Raw genomic sequence first — 20,695 nt, forward strand, 5'->3', positions numbered from 1 at the left:
TATATATGTATCGTATATATATATATATATATATATATATATATATTTTTTTTTTTTTTTTTTGAGAAAGAAAAAATCCGTTCATATTGACATCTTTGATGTGAAAGTTGTTATAGAATGTGCGATGTAATAATGCATAGAACATGAAAAGTGACGTCGGTTACTTTGCTGATTAATTAATTACTTACTTAGTAATTAGTTGCTAAGTCAATTACTTTTTGGGATAAATAATATGTAATTGTCATTACATTTTAAAGTAAGATTAACAACACTGTTGATTATTAGGTGTATCCCCTCCTTAAATGGTGTCCACTCGGTAAAGTTATGATGCATTAGTAATACTACTAATGGCGTGTTAGCATATGTAGTAGTATTTCCAGTAGTATATGTACAAATAGCAGAGATTAAAAAAAAAAAAAAACAGGCTTCACTTTTTTGTTAATGCACAATTATAATGAACTGCGTGAATTTGTGATTTAGTTTTATAAGCAACATTACAATATTAAAGTAGGTTTTGATTGCACAATACATTATTTTTAAAGGTTTTTAGAGAGACTTTTCAGGAGGAAAATTCAGTTTTGGTAATAATTTGAAAAAAATTCAAAACTATATCACTTTCTTTTCTTGGTCACATACTCACACTTTACCAATTGTTTTCTCATATTTAAGGTATTTGACGATAACCCATTTCAAGGTATACTGTGGTATGAAAAAGTCACGGTTTCAAAAATGCAAAAGTTATCCGTCATACCGTCCCTAAGTATTAGCCCATTTTATGTACCATAAATGCAGGGAGAAAATCCCTCGCTTTCAGCTGCAAGGCTCAACCCTCCCCCACTGGTTGTTGATAAGTCTCAGTGAGTGCTACACGATGGATGGAGGAGATGAAACTGAACTTTTCCCCCATTAAAGAAAACGAAATCGCTGGTATGGGAAATTGGGAATACTTCGGCTACAGTAAAGTTACAGACGGCTACAGCTTAGAGAAGGGCCAACCGACATCTAAAACATGTTGGCAGAGGGTGGCTGCCGAAGCGGTGGTAAAACACTTTTTTTCTCTCTGGCAACTGTCTGTGTTGAGAAAGAGAATGTGTTTATAATGTAAACATGATAAGAGTCATACACATGTGCTTTTTATGGAAAATAATTCAATTATTTTTCTGATGATAATGTTAAGCTCTAGCTGTGGGTTTACGCTCACCTAAAGTACTGCATTTATTTTAGTTTTATTTAGAATATTTTTTTTACACTCACCTAAAGTACTGCATTTATTTTAGTTTTATTTAAAATATATTTTTTTATTTTAACTTAAAATTTCCTTATATTGCAATTTGCTAATATGTTTTGCCAAAAAAACCCTGTTCAGTCGGGAAAAAAAAAAAATGCAGATCATAATTCCTAAACTTTATTATTGCTGTTGTACTTCATCCCCAATCTTTGATATAGCAATATGTGAGAAATTGTGAGGAAATCTACAAATGTTTTCAGTTAAAATCACAATTTTCTATAAATATTACAGGACTTTAATCCAACCTCTGCCAAACAACGGGCACATATAGACAAAAAACATTAAAACTCCTATGAAACGCTGAAACATTTTGTTTCCGTGCCATTGACGGCGATAGACGTCTAAACTATTTGCGCTATCACTTGTCTATCGCAGCCAATGAGTTAACTTGAGAAACCAGGTATATAAAATACAAATATTCAAGCCATCTTTGTAATTTCACAAAATTGATGTGAAAGGTACCTCCCAAAAAATGGAGATTTTATCTCAAAGTAAAAGCGCCTGTGGCGAAAATATTCCTCTCTAAAATATGTAAATTCATCTTGAAAGGCTCAAGCTTAGCCTGTTGGGGGGCCCCAACAAAATCTTTTTGGAACATCAACAAGACGAGATGAAAGGCCAAAAAGTGTGCCAGCAGCTCATGAATAGAACATGCTGGCGATCAGTTGATGACCTTCAGTTGAACATCTTTTCCAAATCTAGTTTGTCCTCAAAGATTGTACGAGCGCGCCCTCTGTTGGTGATATCAGGATCTCCATAGAAGGTAGTTTTTGAGTGATGCGGGCAATTGGAGGTGAGGGACGATGCACAACCTTCTTTTGCCTAAAACCGTCCTGATGTGTAGGCGGCACAGCTGCATCAGCGTGGGGATTCCTGATGGTCAAAAAAAAAAAAAGTCCAAGCTCTGGCTCTTAAAGTCCTACTCAAGAACCAAGGGCGTAGGTTTGGTCTTAATATTGGTAGGGACAATAGAACAATATAACCTGCATGTACACTTTTTGCTGGGGACATTAATAAGACCAAACATATTTGGTGAATGGGGCTCAGGGCTACATTTCTCACCATTATGAACCTAATTAATTGATAGGCTAAATGATTAATGTAAAATAAATCTGTATAGACCTATACTAACTTTCACACTGCAAATTTATAAGGCCTTAATCTGATCATTTTTGGTAAATTTAGTCAAATAATTTTCTCCATTTTTGAGTGTTAAAGGCTAGTTAACAGATTATTGCGTCAGACTCTTCCACTTACTTTAAGTAAACATTACTGTTTACTACTATTTATTACTACAAAAGGTGGTCATTTTTCACCTAATAAAAAAATCCTTTCAAAAGTGTTTTGAAAAATATTAAGAACATTTCTGACAAATGAGTTTTTCTTTTAAGATTAAAGATACAAACTTTTTGCTTAAAATAAGTCTATTAAGCTTATTTTCAGCTAGCTGTTTTTCTTATTTCAAGAAATCTAAGTGAGTAAAATAAACTTGAAGCACTAGCAGTAGCAAAATTTGTGGCGTGTTCCCCACCTCCACAACATTGACGTCTTTTTACATTACTAACAGAGGCTGCTGCTTGCGGAAAAATGCTTCTAATATTTCTCGGCTTTTAAGGGGACGGGGGAGGCGGCATATTGTATTTCTGTTGGGCTGTGATTGCGTGTGTGTGTGTGGGGGGGGGTTAAGTCATCAGCCAATCAAACGTGTGTCTGAGGGAAAAAATGGACTGGCACATTCAGCGACTGAAAAGGGGTCAATTTAAATCTGAACATAATGAAATTACTGTAATTTACTTAATAATGGGAGGATCAATTCTACCCTTACAAAATATAGGAAGACAATCTAAATGACCTATATAACTGAAGTCATTATATAATGTAAATAAGGTTCCTGAAAAGTTGGTAGTGTTATGTCCCTACCGCCCTTATGCAAACCTACGCCCTTGTCTAGAACATTCGAATACCTCGGTTTTGAGTGAGCAGCTTCTCCACGTCGCTGCCAGGGTGTGCCAGATCCGCCGGCCGTTTGCTGTCCGAGTTTCGCAGGGAGGTGTCGGCACCGTACTCTAGTAGAACCGACACCATCTCGGGATTGTGAGTACGCACAGACACGTGCAGAGGGGACTCGCCCGGCGCACAGTTATTCACATCGGCGCCTGAAAGTGAGAAGACCAGAGTTAAGAGGGCATTAGGAACCATGGACGGCACAAGACATCTAATCTATTTTGACTGGGAGGGGCTGCCAGCATCGTTCGAATCAGGGGCGTTACCGGGGGGGGGGGGGGGGGCGGGGGTGGGCAGTGCCCACCCACGGACATGCTCTGCCCAGCCAAAGAAAACTGGATGTAGTAGTAACGGCAGTCTGAGCACCGCGTATGGTTTTAACCTTTGCGTTGTTACCTCCTCTTTCACCTTAAAAAAAATGAAATGTTGGTTTTGTTCCTAGGGGGCGCTACACTTTGATTTTATTTATTTATTTATTTATTTATTTATTTATTAACATTTTATCAAAAGTTTTCACCAGTGTTCACCTGGCTGTTGAGTTTGGTGAGTTTTGAAGCATTCTGAGGGGGTCAAAGTAGGGCTCAAAGCGTCGGCGGGACAAAGAATGGCTGCTAGGGGGCGCTACATAGTGTATTTGGAATTTGTCTTTACACACTATCAGAGATTGCACCTGACTTGACCTGCCTGCCGATTTTGGTGCATTTTGAAGCATTCTGAGGGGGTCAAATTGAGCTCAAAGGGGCTGCGGAACAATGAATAACTATAATAACAATAATAAAACCGAGGGTAGGTTACCTAAAAAAAAACATTGTCACCTGCATGTCCATACTGTTCAGTTACGGATGTGTTCTAAGTCAAAATCAAATCAACTTTTATTTGTTTAGACCAAATCACAACAACGGTTATCTTAAGCAGAAAACAAAACATGTTTGAAGGTGCAGTACCCCTACGCTGGATTTCGACCTACTTGAGCATTGTAGCTTTTTTTTTTTTTTTTTTTTTCGTCCCCCCAGGTAAGACTAATGCCCACCCACACTTGGCATCCTGGTAACACCATTGGTTCGAATTGATTGTTTTTCTGAAAATATTGGGGGCTTATTTATTTGAGTCCTGTTGGAGAGTTGACTCGCAGCAACACTTGCAAATGAGTTGCTGAAAAAGTTCAGCATTCACACTGCTCAACCGGATTTTCCGTGTAGCATCACGTAGACAAATGCTGCACTCATTGATTGGACACATAGGAGAGGAAATACCTTCCTCCTGAGAGGGGAGGGAGCGTTGAGCATCATAGCGTGGTGCTGTGAAGCTGCACATAATGTAGCATAACATTATTTTTACATGTTAAACCACAGACTTCACTATAAGGTGACGGGACACGGGGCTCGAGGCCGATCGGTAGGAGGCCTATTTTCAAAAAGTTACAATTCAAATACTTTCAAAACCAAAGCCTTGGGCATATATAAGTCTCCATGAGCAGCGACAAAAAAATTCGAAGTCGTTCCCTAATAAAATCCTGATTATTTTTTTAATGTAAGTATAACAAAACTTAAAATGGCTGTAAAATTATCAAATTTTACACTGGATGCACAAAAATCACCAAATGCAGGGATAGTCACCTAAATTTTCAGGATCAATAGCAAAATTTAACATATATGGGTTTTTGCCCAAAATAGCGAAATAAATCACTCACATCAGAAACTTAACACTTGAGGAAAGCATGCCAAATCATCTTAATTTTACTCAACAAAAGCAAAATTTGCATTTTTCTACATATAATAACTTATTTATGTTTAATTCCGATGTTCCTATTGCCTCAGCACGTGTTGCCGGCTATCTGGCTCTCGTCGTTTTTATATTGAAATTTTTTGTATGGACGCAGAAATGTCTAAACGACTCATTTTTTGCCCAAAAACGAGCAGTTGGCCGAAAATTACCTGATCATTTCAATGTATAGTTACGCTATTGTGTATGGATACAACATGGCAGCCATCACAAAACAAAGAGCTTTTTAAGTTGAAAATTCTTGTAAGTTAAATGCGTACATCCCAAAATTTCTATGGATATGAACATAAAACAGTCCAGTTTCTTGGTTAAAAGCAAAAAAATCAGGCATTTATCATTCATTTTACGTAAATATTTCAAGCTAAAGGTATGCTAATTTTTTCCCATTCATTTTTTTCACAACGTTTCAAAGTGAATACATGATGCTGTCTTATAAACCGCCACTTTCAAGAGAGCAAGACTCACAAAACGCCCCGAGATGCTCCGCCTGTCGCGGCCAGTCACTCTTTTTTTTTTTTTTTTTTTTTTTTTTTTTTTTTTTTTTTGCTGATTTAATTCTGGTCCAATATCTTTTCATTTGGTGTTCTCCACAGCGCTACTCCCAGTCCCCCATTTATTTACTTTCTACTTAAAAATAATACAATTATATCCAGTGAGGAGCAGAAGCATTTGCACCCCTTGTGATTTTGCAAGTTCACACTCTTAGAATATAGGTGGAGGTCTAAAATTTCAATCATAGATGCATTTTCACTTACAGAGACATAATCTTAAAAAAAAATCTGGAACTCACATTGTATGATTTTTCAATAGTTTATTAGTAATTTACTGGGGTTAGTAAGTATTTGTACCCCTGAGAAAATCAGTGCTAATATTTAGTGCTGAAGCCTTTGTTTGCAATTACAGAGGTCAGACGCTTTCTGCAGTTCTTCACCAGGTTTTCAGATATGGAAACAGGAATTTTGGCACATTTCTCCACACAAATCTTCTCTAGATCTGTCAGGTTTCGGGGCTGCTGTTGAGGAACACGAAGTTTCAGCTTAATCCCAAAATTTTTGAATGGATTGAGGTCTGGAGACTGGCTAGGCCACTCCAGAACTTTGAAATGCTTTTTCCACAGCCACTCCTTGGTCAGCTTGGCTGTGTGCTGTGTGTTGGAAGATCCAGCCACGACTCATCTCCAAGTCTCTGACTGAGGGAAGGAGGTTTTGGCTCAAAATCTGACGATACATTTCACCATTCATGCTTTGCTTTATACAGTACAGTCGTCCTATCCCATTTGCTAAAAACCAGCCCCAAAGTATGAGGTTTCCAGTCCCATACTTCACAGTGGGGATAGTGTTCTTGGGATTGTACTCATTTTCTTTTTCCTTCACATACAACGAGTAATGTTTGCACCAAAAAGTTCTACTTTGGTCTCATCTGACCACATGACTTTCTTCCATGACCCCCCTGCATCATTCAGATGATCCCTGGCAAACTTCAGACGGGCCTTCACATGTACTGGCTTCAGCAGGGGAACATTCTGAGCATGGCATGATTTTAAACCATTGGCCCGTAGTGTTCTACTGACAGTAGCCTTTGAAACTGTGCCTCCTGCTCTCTTCAGATCATTGACCAGCTCCTGCCGTGTAGTCCTAGGCTGAGCCCTCACTTTTCTCATCAGTGTCTCATCAGAGTGATGCCCCACGAGGAGAGATTTTACATGGCGCCCCAGTCCAAGGTAGATTGTCTTGTTTAGCCTTTTTCATTTTCTAACAATTGCTGCAACTGTTGTTTTATTCTCACCAAGTTGCTTTCCAACTTTCCCATAGCCTTTTCTATCTTTGTGGAGCTCAACAATTTTTTCCCCTGGTGTCTTTCGAAAGCTCTCTGGTCTTGCCCATGGTAGCAGTTGGATTATGATTGACTGTGGGGTGCACAGGTGACAACTATGAGCTCAAACGGGTGGTTACTCATGGCGTTAAGGTGGACTTTTTTTTAAGGTAGACTGACAACTTTTTGAGTGTCATAATTATTGCTGATTCTCAGGGGTATAATTACTTATGAACCCCAGAAAATAACAAATAATTAAAAAATCATACAATGTGTGTTCCAGATTTTTTTTTTTAGATCATGTCTCTGTAAGTGGAAATGCAGCTTTGATTGAAATTTCAGACCTCTAACTATTTTCAAAGTGGTAAACTTGCAAAATCACAAGGAGTGCAAATAGTTCTGCTCCTCACTGTATTCTTTTTAACAATTTATGAAAATTAAGCTGTACAATTTTATTTGACTAAATCCAGTGTCAGTAGTTCAGTGCATTGCTTCATCAGTTTGTTTACCAAGATATAGCAGCTTCTTGACAGCATTCAGTTGCTGATTAATGCAGGCAACATGAAGCGGGGTGCCAGATCGACCCAGGCTCAGATCCACATCGGCGCAGTGCTGCGCTAAAGTCTCAATGCATTCTAGGTAACCTGTGTGGAAAACAGTCACAATACAGACAGACGCATGACCGATGCAGAAACGCTTACCTTTTGCTGCTGCTACATGTATGGGAGAGCCATCTAAAGACTGACAGTCTACCTTATGATAGCAAATGAATTCAAACAGATTAGGACTTTTCATAGATGAGCATGTGCTGAATAAGCACAAATATGACTGACATTAGCACCGTGTTGCAGTAGCAGCTTGGCGCAGGCCGCGTGGCCTCCAACACACGCTACATGGAGGGGGGAGGCCCCATCCAAAGTGCTCAGGTTCACGCAGGCACCCTGTTTGACCACACACAACAAAATCAGGTTACTTTAGCAATAGGGGACTGACTCCATTCCCTTTCATGTCCCTCTCAACAGCACACTGTCCAGTTTTACCATTCCTTTAAGCCCGGTTATCTGTGACATCATTACTAAATCCAAACCCACTACCTGTCATCTTGAGCCTCTGCCCTCATCAAAACCTGTCTTCCCTCAATTGTCCCCCTCATCATTAATATCATTCACTCCTCGCTCATGTCTGGTACAGTCCCCTCATCTCTCAAATCTGCTTCCATCCCGCCCATTCTTAAAAAACCCGGTTTGGATCCCACCAATTTCAGTAACCTCCGCCCCATTTCCAACTTACCTTTCATTTCCAAAATTCTTGAAACAAACCGTTGCATCCCAACTCCATAACCACCTAATTACTAATAACATTTACAAGCAGTTTCAATCCGATTTCCACCCCCCGTAGCACTAAAACAGCCTTACTTAAAATTATAAACGACCTCCTCATCCCTTCTGACTCTGATTTATTATCAATCCTTGTCCTTCTTGATCTCACTGCTGCCTTCGACACCATTTCTCACACAATCCTTCTCTGCTGGCTCTCCTCCCTTGGTTTCACCCACACACCCCATTCTAGGTTCACTTCCACCTGTCCGACCGCACACAATTTGTCAAATTTGGCTCCCACAAAAAAATCCCTCCCTGTAACCGCTGGCGTGCCCCAGGGTTCCGTCCTGGGGCCGCTCCTCTTCATCATTTATATTCTCTCCCTCGGTTCCATCTTTCGCAAACAAAACATTCACTTCCACTGCTATGCGGATGACACCCAGCTCTACATTTCCTCAAAACCAACCTCTTCCCTTCCACCCTCACCCACTGTTTAGAAAACATTAATTCTTGGTTCTCCTCCAACTTCCTCCTCCTCAATAGCTCAAAATCAGAAGTCCTCCTTGTAGGCAACAACACCACACTCTCTGATGACAATAACTTCCCTGTTACCATCAACAATGTACTGATCTCTCCCTCCACTCAGGTTAAGCGTCTGGGTGTCATCCTCGATAGCACGCTCTCCTTCCGCTCGCATATCAACAACATCACCAAATCGGCCTACTTCCACCTTCGCAGTATTTCTCATCTCCTCCCTTCTCTCACCCGCCATACCGCTTCCACTCTTTTCTGTAGTCTAGTCACTTCCCGGCTCGATTACTGTAACTCACTGCTCTTCCGTCTCCCAAATAAGTCCCTTTAGAAACTGCAGCTCCTCCAAAACTCAGCAGCACACCTCATCACTCGGACCCCCACCAACCACCACATCACCCCCATCCTCCGTCAACTTCACTGGCTCCCTGTCAAGCTAAGAATCAATTACAAGATCCTTGTAATTACCTTTAAAGCACTCCATGGCCTGGCCCCTCCCAACCTATGCAATCTCCTCTGTATTAACTCCCAGTTCACTTCACTCTTCCTCTAACCTCCACCTTTCGGTCCCCCGTGTCCGTCTCGCCACCTTTGGTTCCAGAGCTTTTAGCCACTGTGCCCTCCAGCTCTGGAACTCCCTACCCTTCGATCTTCGCAATATATCTACCCTCTCACTTTTCAAATCAACTCAAAACACACCTGTTTACCCTTTCTTACCCACCATGATCCTAATCTCAGTTTTATCCTGACCTCTTAAACTTTATATATACTCTTATCCTGCTTTTAATCTAATTTTATGATTGTTTTGTTATTCCTGTTGAGCTATTGTGTTCCCATTTTTTGTAAAGTGTCTTTGCGTGTCTTGAAAGGCGCTTTAGAAATAAAATGTATTATTGTTATTTAAACATTTCCTTCCTTTCATTGGCAGCCATTGATGGCGATAGAATCCATTTGAACTGGGAGTTCTGGCAGCAAATCAACAAATGTATAATCGGGTCCGATCACGTCATTTTCAAAGTATCGGAATCGGCAAAAAAATATCGGCCATGCCTTTTTTTAATATAGATATATTTTTTAATTAAATCGTTTTCTAATTGTATTTAACGTTACAGACATAATATGTTACACTCATCCAGAGTCATTAGTTTAGGCTTAAAGTAGGGTTATCAAATTTATCCTGATAACGGCGATAATTAATTTTCTAAAAAATGTATCACGTTAAAATATTTAACGCAATTAATGCATGCGCTGTACGACCCGCTCACACATTGTCGCGCTCAATCTGTAATAGCGCCATTTTACCTATATAGAGAGATAAAAGGCAGCGTAAAATGAGTAGAGTGAATTTTGGCAGCCTTTGGAGCCTTTTTTCAATTAGCTAAAGCCTTACAATCCCTCTCCCTACGATTAGAAATATCATGGGAAGCAATGTAGGGAAGCAAGGTAGCAATTGATCTTTGCAGACGCTGAGAAGATATATCAATTGGTAGCACTACGCACAGTCATGGTTCCACTTCCCATCATGCATTTGGGCATGTCTACAGTATCATTTACTGAAAGCTCAACAAATACACTAGATGGCAATATTTAGTCACAATATACAAATTCACAAGTCTTTCTATCCGTGGATCCCTCTCACAGAAAGAATGTTAATAATGTAAATGCCATCTTGAGGATTTATTGTCATAATAAACAAATACAGTACTTATATACTGTATGTTGAATGTATATATTCGTCCGAGTTTTATTCATTTTTTTCTTAATGCATTGCCAAAATGTATATGATCGGGAAAAATTATCGGGAATGATTGGAATTGAATCGGGAGCAAAAAAAAGCAATCGGATTGGGAAATATCGGGATCGGCAGATACTCAAACTAAAACGATCAGGATCGGATCGGGAGCAAAAAAAACATGATCGGAACAACCCTAGTATATTTGTAGCCATCCCTTCCAGTTCAAATGGATTGGATGTCTAAAAGTGATAAAATCATTCAAGTTCACAGCAGAAAGATTATGCAACGCCATTAAATTCGACTTCTGTAATCGTCAGTAGCACTGAAAGCGTTAAATTGACTCCCATTCAGAGGTGGGTAGAGTAGACAAAAGTTTTACTCAAGTAAGAGTAGCGTTACTGCAAAATATTATTACCCAAGTTAACGTAAAAATAGTCATCCAAACAATGTACTTAATTACAAGTAAAAAAGTATTTTGTCATAAGAATACTCAAGTAATGTGTAACGTTGTGAGTAACTGCTTAAGCTGTTTGATTTTTCTGTTTTTAAACATTTGTATTTTTTGTCTCAGCACAAAGTTATCTATATGAATTGGTGTTATTATACAGTACTATACCCTGTTACATAATCACTTTAAGCCAAAGAAATACAAAAAAAAAAAAAAAAATCATTGGATTCTGGCGAGAGAAAAAAAAATCTACAGAAATGAAGCACTATTCAGTTTTTCGTGGTCAATCAGTGCCGATTAAAATCTGGAAGAGCGATTAAAATCTGGGCTTTCGAGTCCAGTTGACGGCAGCGCGGTGGTCAAACACTTAATTTTTCGCTGTGCTTTAAAGACACTGTGATTGGACAGGCCGGCGTGATCATAAACCAGTTAGCTTGAATCTGATTGGTAGAATGGAGTCATGTGATTATTCTTGCAAGGTCTCATTAGTGAAACTGGTAGAGCCACTGTTGGCGTGTATGGCAAGGAAAAAAAGTAAAAATGTAATATGTAGATTAAATAGGAAAAATAAAATGACAAGTGTAGCCCAAAAGCAGTGGAGTAAGAGTAGCGCTTCTTCTTCACAAATCTACTCAAGTAAAATTAAAAAGTATGGTTTTGTAAATCTACTCTTAGAAGTACATTTTACACAAAAAGTTACTCAAGTAAATGTAACGGAGTAAATCTAACCGTTACCTCTGCTCCCATTCCAAGTGTCATCTTAAAAAAAAAAAAAAAAAAATACAGATTGCAGTTGTACTTTTACTGGATACTCTTTGTTAATATTTAAAACTTGCAGGAAGTCTACAAGTGAAGCATTACCTGCTCAATGAGCCTTTTCAGCGTCAGCGTGCGTCCGTTGAACGCCGCATCATGAATGGGACTCCAGTCAGCTTCAACATCTTGTGCGGATAACACAAATGTGCACGTCACATGCTTGTAATCGACACAAATGTGCGTCACTCACCGCTCATCAGAGGATTGGAGAAGAAAACCCTTGACATGTTTCTTCTCCTATTGCTCTACTTTTGAAAACACATCTGCTCCTTATACAAAACGCCCTGCGGCACTGTGATGTCATTTCCTGTTCAGACTAGCGACTTGCCCACCAGGAAATGTCACGGGTGTGTTTCGACCAATGGAGGTTCCGGAAAAAGAGAAGAAGGCCTGTCGAGCAGGTTGGAATTTTTGCCTTGACATTTGACACCGAGAAAGACACCGGAGGCGTTTGGTCAACCTCAACTGTAATATTTCTGCTCTTTTTTTTCATCTTGTGTTTTGGAGAAGTAGTAATTTCTCAAGGGAATAAAAGTTGTAACGCTGGCAAACATTTAAAAAAAAAAATGACAGCTCAAAAGTAGAAGAACATACTTTTGCAACAATGTTTCACCACATAACTGCCAAATTTTATGAGTTAAAACTTAAAAGTCATCATTTAGTGAGTATGAAAAATCTATTTTATGAGGATAATGACCATTTTCACAGAGGAACTATCCAAATTTGACATAGAATAGGCGTGTCCTTCCACTTTCATTTCGATGTTACACTGAACCATCATAATGGCCCAGAAATCTCTTTTTGAAATTTTGATGATAATTTATTTATTTTCCTCAACTAAAAAGGCATCTGTTCCGTCATGTGCATACTTTTTTTTGTTTTCCAGTCACTAGTTAAATTTAACACACATTCTCAGCAATGGAATCAAGCTCACAAACTATGTGAACTTAATGTACCGTATTTTCCGCACTACAAGGCGCACCACAATATAAGACTCACCTTCAACGACCGGCCTTTTTTTATACCTTTTTCATTTCATATATGGTGGAAAACACAGACAAGGCTGAAAAAGCAGTTTCTGCTCTTGCATCCCTCTTTAAAATAATATTTTAAGCCAAAAAATGTCTGTAAACAGGGGTTTTAGGGGTAAAATGGACAAATTAAAAATAGTTTGGGGGCTTAATGCGCCATGAATCTGCTATGGCAACATATAGACATATACCGGTGTGTGTGTGTATATAAACACAAGATCAATAGAGGCGGGGGTCTATCACACCAGATAGGACCCCAGGTGCAGGCTATGCAAAGAGACCCCTGAGACAGTCCAGCACATCACAGCAGAGTTTAAGATGCTGGCAGGCAAGGCATACATGGAACGACATAAGCAGGTAGCAGGCATAATGTACAGGAACATCTGTGCAGAGTACGGACTGGAGGCCCCGGAGTCAAGGTGGGCGACACCTCCAAAGGTGATCGAGAACAACCGAGCCAAGATCCTGTGGGACTTCCAGATCCAGACAGACAAACTGGTGATAGCCAACCAGCCTGACATAGTGGTGGTGGATAAACATCAGAAGACAGCAGTATGATAGATGTAGCAATCCCGAGCGATAGCAACATCAGGAAAAAAGAAGATGAAAAGCTGGAGAAATATCAAGGGTTGAAGGAAGAGTTGGAGAAAATGTGGGGAGTGAAGGCAACAGTGGTGCCAGTAGTGATCAGGACACTAGGGGCAGTAACCCCCAAGCTGGGTGCATGTCTCCAACAGATACCAGGAACAACGTCCGACATCTCCATTCAGAAGAGCGCAATCCTGGGTAGAACCCTCATGCTCCCAGGCCTCTGGTAGAGGACCCGAGCTTGAAAGGGGAGACCATACCGCCCGGGTGGGCGAGACAACGATTTTTTTCTTTTTAAATATATGGTGGAAAACAGACAAGACTGAAAAAGTAGTTTCTGCTCTTGCACTCCTCTTTAAAAGAAACTGCAGTATTTTAAGCCAAAACAACTGTTGTGTTTGATAGAACAATATGTCTATATGCTGCCATAGCAGTTTCATGGCGCATTAAGCCCCCAAACTATTTTTAAATTGTCGGTTTTACCCTGGAGACCCCCCTTTACAGACACCGCGCAACCGCTTTTGTTTCAACCCAGCTATAAAAAGAAGGTAAGTAACTGTATTTATTACTCGAAATGTCTATCTTTTTTAGCTTAGAATCATTAATTCATGTTTAATATTTAATCTAAAAAAAAAAAAAAACTATAAAATTATTCACGCGCATGTTTTAAACTTCTAAACAAATTATGTCACAATGAAAGAAATAGTGTCTGTAAATAGGTCACGGATATCTACCTCATAATTATCGCCTAAATGTATTATTTTTTTCTTTGTTACTGTCGCATTTTCCCCAGTGTTTTAGATAATACTTAATCGATCCAAACAACGAAGAATTGAAAAAAAAAAAAAACGTTTAAAAAGGTAAATATTTGAAAAAGAAAATCTCAACCACTCTTTGATGTCTGCGATTTCTGCATTGCGACCTTTGTTAAATTACTGTGTTTCAACCATAAAATCCCCCAAAAGTCTGGCTGTGGCCATTCACAGCTGTGTCTTGATACTCGGTGAGACATGCTACACGGAGTTTTTGGATCAAAACAGGGTTAGTACGCGATAATATCTCATTAAAATCATGGTGTCTTTAGTTATGCTCTCTCATGCTCTCACGTCTAGTTAGGGTTTAGGTTTTTTTTTTTTTTTAATTTAAATGCCCTCCTGTTCAAAAAATGTCTTCCCCCAGAAAATTGAGATTTTAAGCTTTTCAATAATGTATCACACGTGCATATCGGAATATTTTGAAATTTGGCCAAATTGGGGGTCTCACAGCGAAACTTCAAGTCACCTGATTTCCGCCATATTCACATATATATATCATAGTTGGAGGCCTCCCACTTCAAATGAATTGCATGTCTACTCGTGACAAACCCATTTGAATTCACAGCACAAAAATATAAAAGCCACGTGATTGGACGGCTACCATCATCAATGGCACTGTATCAATTCAGTTATTTAGTCACGAATAACCTTGATATTTTTAGTCGCGCTTAAACACTGAAATCATCTTATTGCTTAGCCATAAACTCTTAATCTTAATAAGTAACACAGGGAGCCGGAGTGTGGCTCGACTGTCCAGTAGCCACGCAGTCATGCAGGCTAGTCAGCTGTCCAAACACACTCCATTAGAGGTACCTTTCCTTCTTATCGAGAGTTTACATGACATTGATGCGAATGACCCTCATAGATGGCCCATTGTGGACTAATGTCATGGCTTTCGAAGAAAATAAAAATTAAATTCGAAAAAAAAAATGAATCTAAAACGTGAATGTCATGAAAAGATTTATTTACATTTTAAATAAACATTTAATTGATATTCTGTTTTTATTCTAATTTTTTGAAGATTACTTTTTGTTTGTGTAAATTTAAAATTAACCCCTTGACGCCAAAATTGAATAAATAAATATAGTTTAAGATTTAAAAATCTTTTTGCTTGTAATTTTGCTAAACCTAGTTTGGAAAGTATTAAAATACAGAATAATTAATACCAATAAATCATAACAATTAAAATAAAATGCAAATACAAATCATGATTAAAAATACATAATTAAAAATACAATATTGAGAACATTTAAAAATAAACAATAAAATACATATAATTTGATGTATGATGCAAATAAGTAACAACAGCCATCAATAGTTTAAAATAATAATCAAGCTGCTTTGATCTGTAATGTGACTATTTTGGAGTCAAAGGCGACAAGTACTTTTTTTTGTCCATGTAACTTTTTGAGTTCCACTGAAATCAATCTAGTTTCATTTAATTTACTTTGTTACATTTTGAAACGCTTCCATTACAAGGTAAGCAAACAAAAAGTAACAGTACTTCTGTGGGATGTCCCAGACCCGATCACATGATCGGAAATCTGGCCGAAAGTGCCATTTATTTAAAGGATCAGAAAAGGACTGAGTTTCTAATTTTTTTAGAGGCTAGTAAGTAACAATCCAGAAATACAACTCTGCCGGAACACTAAAAAGTAACAATCCAGGAATACAACTCTCCCGGAAAAAGTGCAACTGGAGGTACTGTAAATAGTACAGGACTGTAACACACCTTTGGTTCAAATTCAGGTGACACAGATATGGGCTTAAAAATATGCGACTGGGACATCCTTAGTCCTTTCACTTCAATAAAGTTTTGAGATGCTTTTCCCCACCTCCGCCTTTCCAAATACAATGGTACCTATACTTAGAAAATTAGTTGGTTCTGGTTTTGTAACTTGAAAACGTTTTCCATGTAAATGCCCTAATCTGTTCCAAACTCCTCGAAATTTAGACATAAATCTTTTATAATGCATAAAAATGCATCAAAACATTTAACAAATACATTTTACAATTATATTATCGCACAATAAACATAAAATCAGAGTTCTGCATGATGTAAAGAAGCAATAATAAAAGAATAAAAGTGAATACGCTCATATAAAGCTGTCGGAACACGTGGGGTGAATGAAGAGGACGCTGGGATACACAAATACACATACAGTAGAGGTCCCTATTAGCGGATTGGAGCCCAGGAATGCTTGGCAATAGCCAATGGCATAGCAGCTACAGTGGGGCAAATAAGTATTTAGTCAACCACCAATTGTGCAAGTTCTCCTACTTGAAAAGATTAGAGAGGCCTGTCATTGTCAACATGGGTAAACCCCAACCATGAGAGACAGAATGTGGGGAAAAAAAACAGAAAATCACATTGTTTGATTTTTAAAGAATTTATTTCCAAATTAGAGTGGAAAATAAGTATTTGGTCACTTACAAATAAGCAAGATTTCTGGCTGTCAAAAAGGTCTAACTTCTTCTAACGAGGTCTAACGAGGCTCCTCTCGTTACCTGTATTAATGGCACCGGTTTTAACTCATCGGTATAAAAGAAACCTGTCCACAACCTCAGTCAGTCACACTCCAAACTCCACCATGGCCAAAGAGCTGTCGAAGGACACTAGAGACAAAATTGTAGACCTGCACTAGGCTGGGAAGACTGATTCTGCGATAGGTAAAACGCTTGGTGTAAAATCAACTGTGGGAGCAATTATTAGAAAATGCCAGACATACAAGACCACTGATAACCTCCCTCGATCTGGGGCTCCATGCAAGATCTCACCCCGTGGCGTCAAAATGATCACAAGAATGGTGAGCAATAATCCCAGAGCTACACGGGGGGCCCTAGTAAATGACCTACAGAGAGCTGGGACCACAGTGAAAGGCTACTATCAGTAACACAATGCGCCGCCAGGGACTCAAATCTTCCACTGCCAGACGTGTCCCCCTTCTGAAGAAAGTACACACCCAGGCCCGTCTGCGGTTCGCTAGAGAGCATTTGGATGATCCAGAAGAGGACTGGGAGAATGTGTTATGGTTAGATGAAACCAAAATAGAACTTTTTGGTAGAAACACAGGTTCTCGTGTTTGGAGTAGAGTAAGGAGTGGCTTCGTAAGAAGCATTTCAAGGTCCTGCAGTGGCCTAGTCAGTCTCCAGATCTCAACCCCATAGAAAATCTGTGGAGGGAGTTGAAAGTCTGTGTTGCCCAACAACAGCCCCAAAACATCACTGCTCTAGAGGAGATCCGCATGGAGGAATGGGCCAAAATACCAGCAACAGTGTGTGAAAAGCTTATGAAGAGTTACAAAAAACGTTTGGCCTCCGTTATTGCCAACAAAGGGTACATAAACAAAGTATTGGGATGAACTTTTGGTATTGACCGAATACTTATTTTCCACCATGATTTGCAAATACATTCTTTAAAAATCAAACAATGTGATTTTCTGTTTTTTTTTTCACATTCTGTCTCTCATGGTTGAGGCTTACCCATGTTTACAATTATAGGCCACTCTAATATTTTCAAGTGGGAGAACTTGCACATTTAGTGGTTGACTAAATACTTATTTGCCCCACTGTATATACAGGGAACTGAGAGTACCAGCCATACTGTATTTTTGCCTTTCATATTCTCAAATTTCTTTCTTAACAAGAGGCAATATTTTCCCATTCAGGAGTGTCTTAACCTGAGAATTCTGTGTGTAGAGACATTATTTTATATATATTATTAAAAATAAATATAATGGAAGTTTATTTACCTCCACAATGAATGGAATATTATGGACAAGTTTATATATTACCATAAGAGATCAACTTATCCATATTAGTGTAATTGTTTTTATTGTGGGGGAAAGAGTGTAGAGTGGTATGGAAAAGTACCTGAACCTTTTGGAAGTTCTCACATTTCTGCATAAAATCACCATTAAATGTGATCTGATCTTTGTCGATATCACACAGATGTAAAAACAGTGTCTGCTTTAACTAAAACCAGCCAAACATTTATAAGTTTTCATATTTTAATGAGGATAGTATGCCAACAATGACGGAAGGGGCAAAAATAAGTAAGTGAACCGTCAAATTTAATATTTTATGCCCCCTCCCCCCGGCAGCAATAACTTCAACCAGATGGTTCCGGTAGCTGCAGATCAGATCAGTCTGGCACGTCGATCAGGACTAATATTGGCCCATTCTTCTCTACAAAACTGCTGTTGTTCAGTCAGATTCCTGCGATGTTTGGCATGAATGACTGTCTTTAGGTCATGCCACAGCATCTCAATGGGGTTCAAGTCTGGACTTTGACTTGGCCACTCCAGAATGTGTATTTGGTTCTTCTGAAACTATTCTAAAGTTGATTTACTTCTGTGTTTTGGATCATTGTCTTGTTGCAGCATCCGTCCTCTTTTTAGCTTCAACTTTCTGACAGACGGCCTCAGGTTTTCCTGCAAAACGTTCTGATAAACTTTTGAATTAATTCTTCCATGAATGAAGTTGTCCAGGTCCTGGGGCAGTAAAACAACCCCAAATCATGATTCTTCCTCCACCATTCTTCACGGTGGGGATGAAGTGTTGATGTCGGTGTGCTGTTCCATTTTTTCTCCATAAACTTTTTAATTCATTCTTCCATGAATGAAGTTGTCCAGGCCCTGGGGCAGTAAAACAACCCCAAACCATGATGCTCCCTCCAACATGCTTCACGGTGGGGATGAGGTGTTGATGTTGGTGAGCTGTTCCATTTTTTTCTCCACACATGACGTAGTGTTACTCCCAAACAATTCAACTTTCAGTCCACAATTTTTTTTGTCAAAACCTCTGTGGAGTGTCCAAGTCCACTCCTTGTGAGAGAAGCAACGGTGCCACGCTCTGTCCATTTGTAGACAACTTTTCTGACTGTTGATTGATGAACATCCACTTTCGAGACTTTTCGAGAGGGTTTTGTATCCTTTCCCAGCTTTATCCAAATCAACAATCCTTGATCACAGATCTTTAGACAGCCCTTTTGACCGAGCCATGATGCACATCAGACAATGCTTCTCATCAAGACAGTTCTTTCCAGGTGTGTGTTTTACAGTGGGCAGGGCAACTTTAAACCACTCATCAGTGATTGGGCACACATCTGACTTAAATTGTTTAGTAAAACTTGGTTTCGATCGCTCTTTAAGTCTCCTTGGGTAGAGGGTTCACTTACTTATTTTCCCCCTTCTGTCATTGTTTGCATGCTATCCTCATTAAAATATGAAAACCTATAAATGTTGGGGTGGTTTTAGTTAAAGCACACTGTTTTTACATCTGTGTGATTTTGACAAAGGTCAGATCACATTTGATGGTGATTTTATGCAGAAACGTGAGAAATTCCAAAAGGTTTCAGATACTTTTTCATACCACTGTACTTAAAGTTCCAATTTACACACACTAAAGAAAACAAATGAAAATAATGTTTAAGTTTTTACACCGATAATTTTCATACACATTTGAAATAATAATATGACAAATTTTAACACGTTTTTTTTGTGTTTTATTTTTATTTATTTATTTATTTTTAACAATATCATAATAATAAAGTTAAAAACTGTGACACATACAATCATATACAGTAGATAGATCTTATAAGATTTGTTCCTCGTTATTAATGTATTGGAAAAGCTGTCATACAGTAAGAAACAGCACAAAAATAGTAATCATAAAATATTTCCATTGCACGGATCAGACGCATGGCACGACATGTATACAGTATTATTGACAGAAGCCTTTTGGTTGAGCAGATGTAAAGATTATAAATTCTAATAATTTTAAAGGCCACTTGACCTTTCTTAGTCCTCGGGCATTGCAGTTTGCTGTTAGTTGAGTTGAGGCGAGGCGCGCTGCAAGGGGATTAAATGAAAGCACATGATGCAGCCACCATGTGAGCAGTCAAAGAATTGGACTAAGTGGACTCTCTTTCTTCACTTTGCCTCTCTGTAAACCGGCTGGTTGGTCGGCGTGCCGGGCTGGGTCGAGCAGTCATGGCGTCACCGCGGCTGGAGACCTTCTGCTGCTCCAACCGGGACGCGGCCACCGAGCTGGTGGTCACCTTCCAGCCGCTCCTCTTTGGCGTTCTGACGGCAGTCAGCGCGGGAGTCAGCGCGCTCTTCGCCCTGCTGCAGATCCTGCCCAAGAGGAAAGGCTACAGGCGGCTCGGACAGTATCCGCTGCCCAGACCAGCCTCGTCGTCGCGGATACTTTTCATTATCAGCGTCTGTGACATTTTGGGATGTGCAGGTAACACGTCGGCTACCATGGACGGCGAAAGACGTCAAATCCATTTGGACTGAGAGAGATTGAGCCATCCTAGTATCTAATGGATATGACGTCTTTGGCTGTCAATGACAGTGAATATATTCGAAAAAAAATTTTTTCTTTGTTTTTCTTTTTTTAAACTTTGTTACTATAATTTTGATGAATCGAATAGTGTGTAAATCGTTTTTAATATTTTGGCAGCCAAAATATTAGGACAATATTTTGTGGCTTCTATTTGACATCCAGTTGGATTATTAGT

The 20,695-nt window shown here is 39.0% G+C and overlaps 2 protein-coding genes across 2 annotated transcripts in view; one reads left to right on the plus strand and one right to left on the minus strand.

The window, feature by feature from the left end:
* Positions 1-105: 105 nt before the first annotated feature.
* Positions 106-12,012, minus strand: LOC130927139 (ankyrin repeat and SOCS box protein 9-like). Its single transcript, XM_057852726.1, has 6 exons — positions 11,926-12,012; positions 11,781-11,860; positions 7,720-7,827; positions 7,396-7,639; positions 3,253-3,444; positions 106-2,161 (listed from the first exon to the last, which is right to left on the minus strand). Exons 1-6 carry the CDS (start codon positions 11,960-11,962, stop codon positions 2,034-2,036), a joined length of 789 nt encoding a protein of 262 aa, XP_057708709.1. The 5' UTR covers positions 11,963-12,012; the 3' UTR covers positions 106-2,033.
* A 7,809-nt stretch (positions 12,013-19,821) lies between these two features.
* Positions 19,822-20,695, plus strand: part of LOC130927137 (G-protein coupled receptor 143-like) — a 30,083-nt gene continuing 29,209 nt past the window's right edge. The window contains exon 1 of the mRNA XM_057852723.1: positions 19,822-20,418. Coding sequence (XP_057708706.1) covers positions 20,163-20,418 — 256 coding nt within the window. The 5' untranslated portion in view covers positions 19,822-20,162. The remainder of the gene's footprint in view (positions 20,419-20,695) is intronic.

Source organism: Corythoichthys intestinalis, chromosome 12, assembly GCF_030265065.1.
Source record: "Corythoichthys intestinalis isolate RoL2023-P3 chromosome 12, ASM3026506v1, whole genome shotgun sequence".
In the NCBI taxonomy this organism is placed as follows: Eukaryota; Metazoa; Chordata; class Actinopteri; order Syngnathiformes; family Syngnathidae; genus Corythoichthys; species Corythoichthys intestinalis.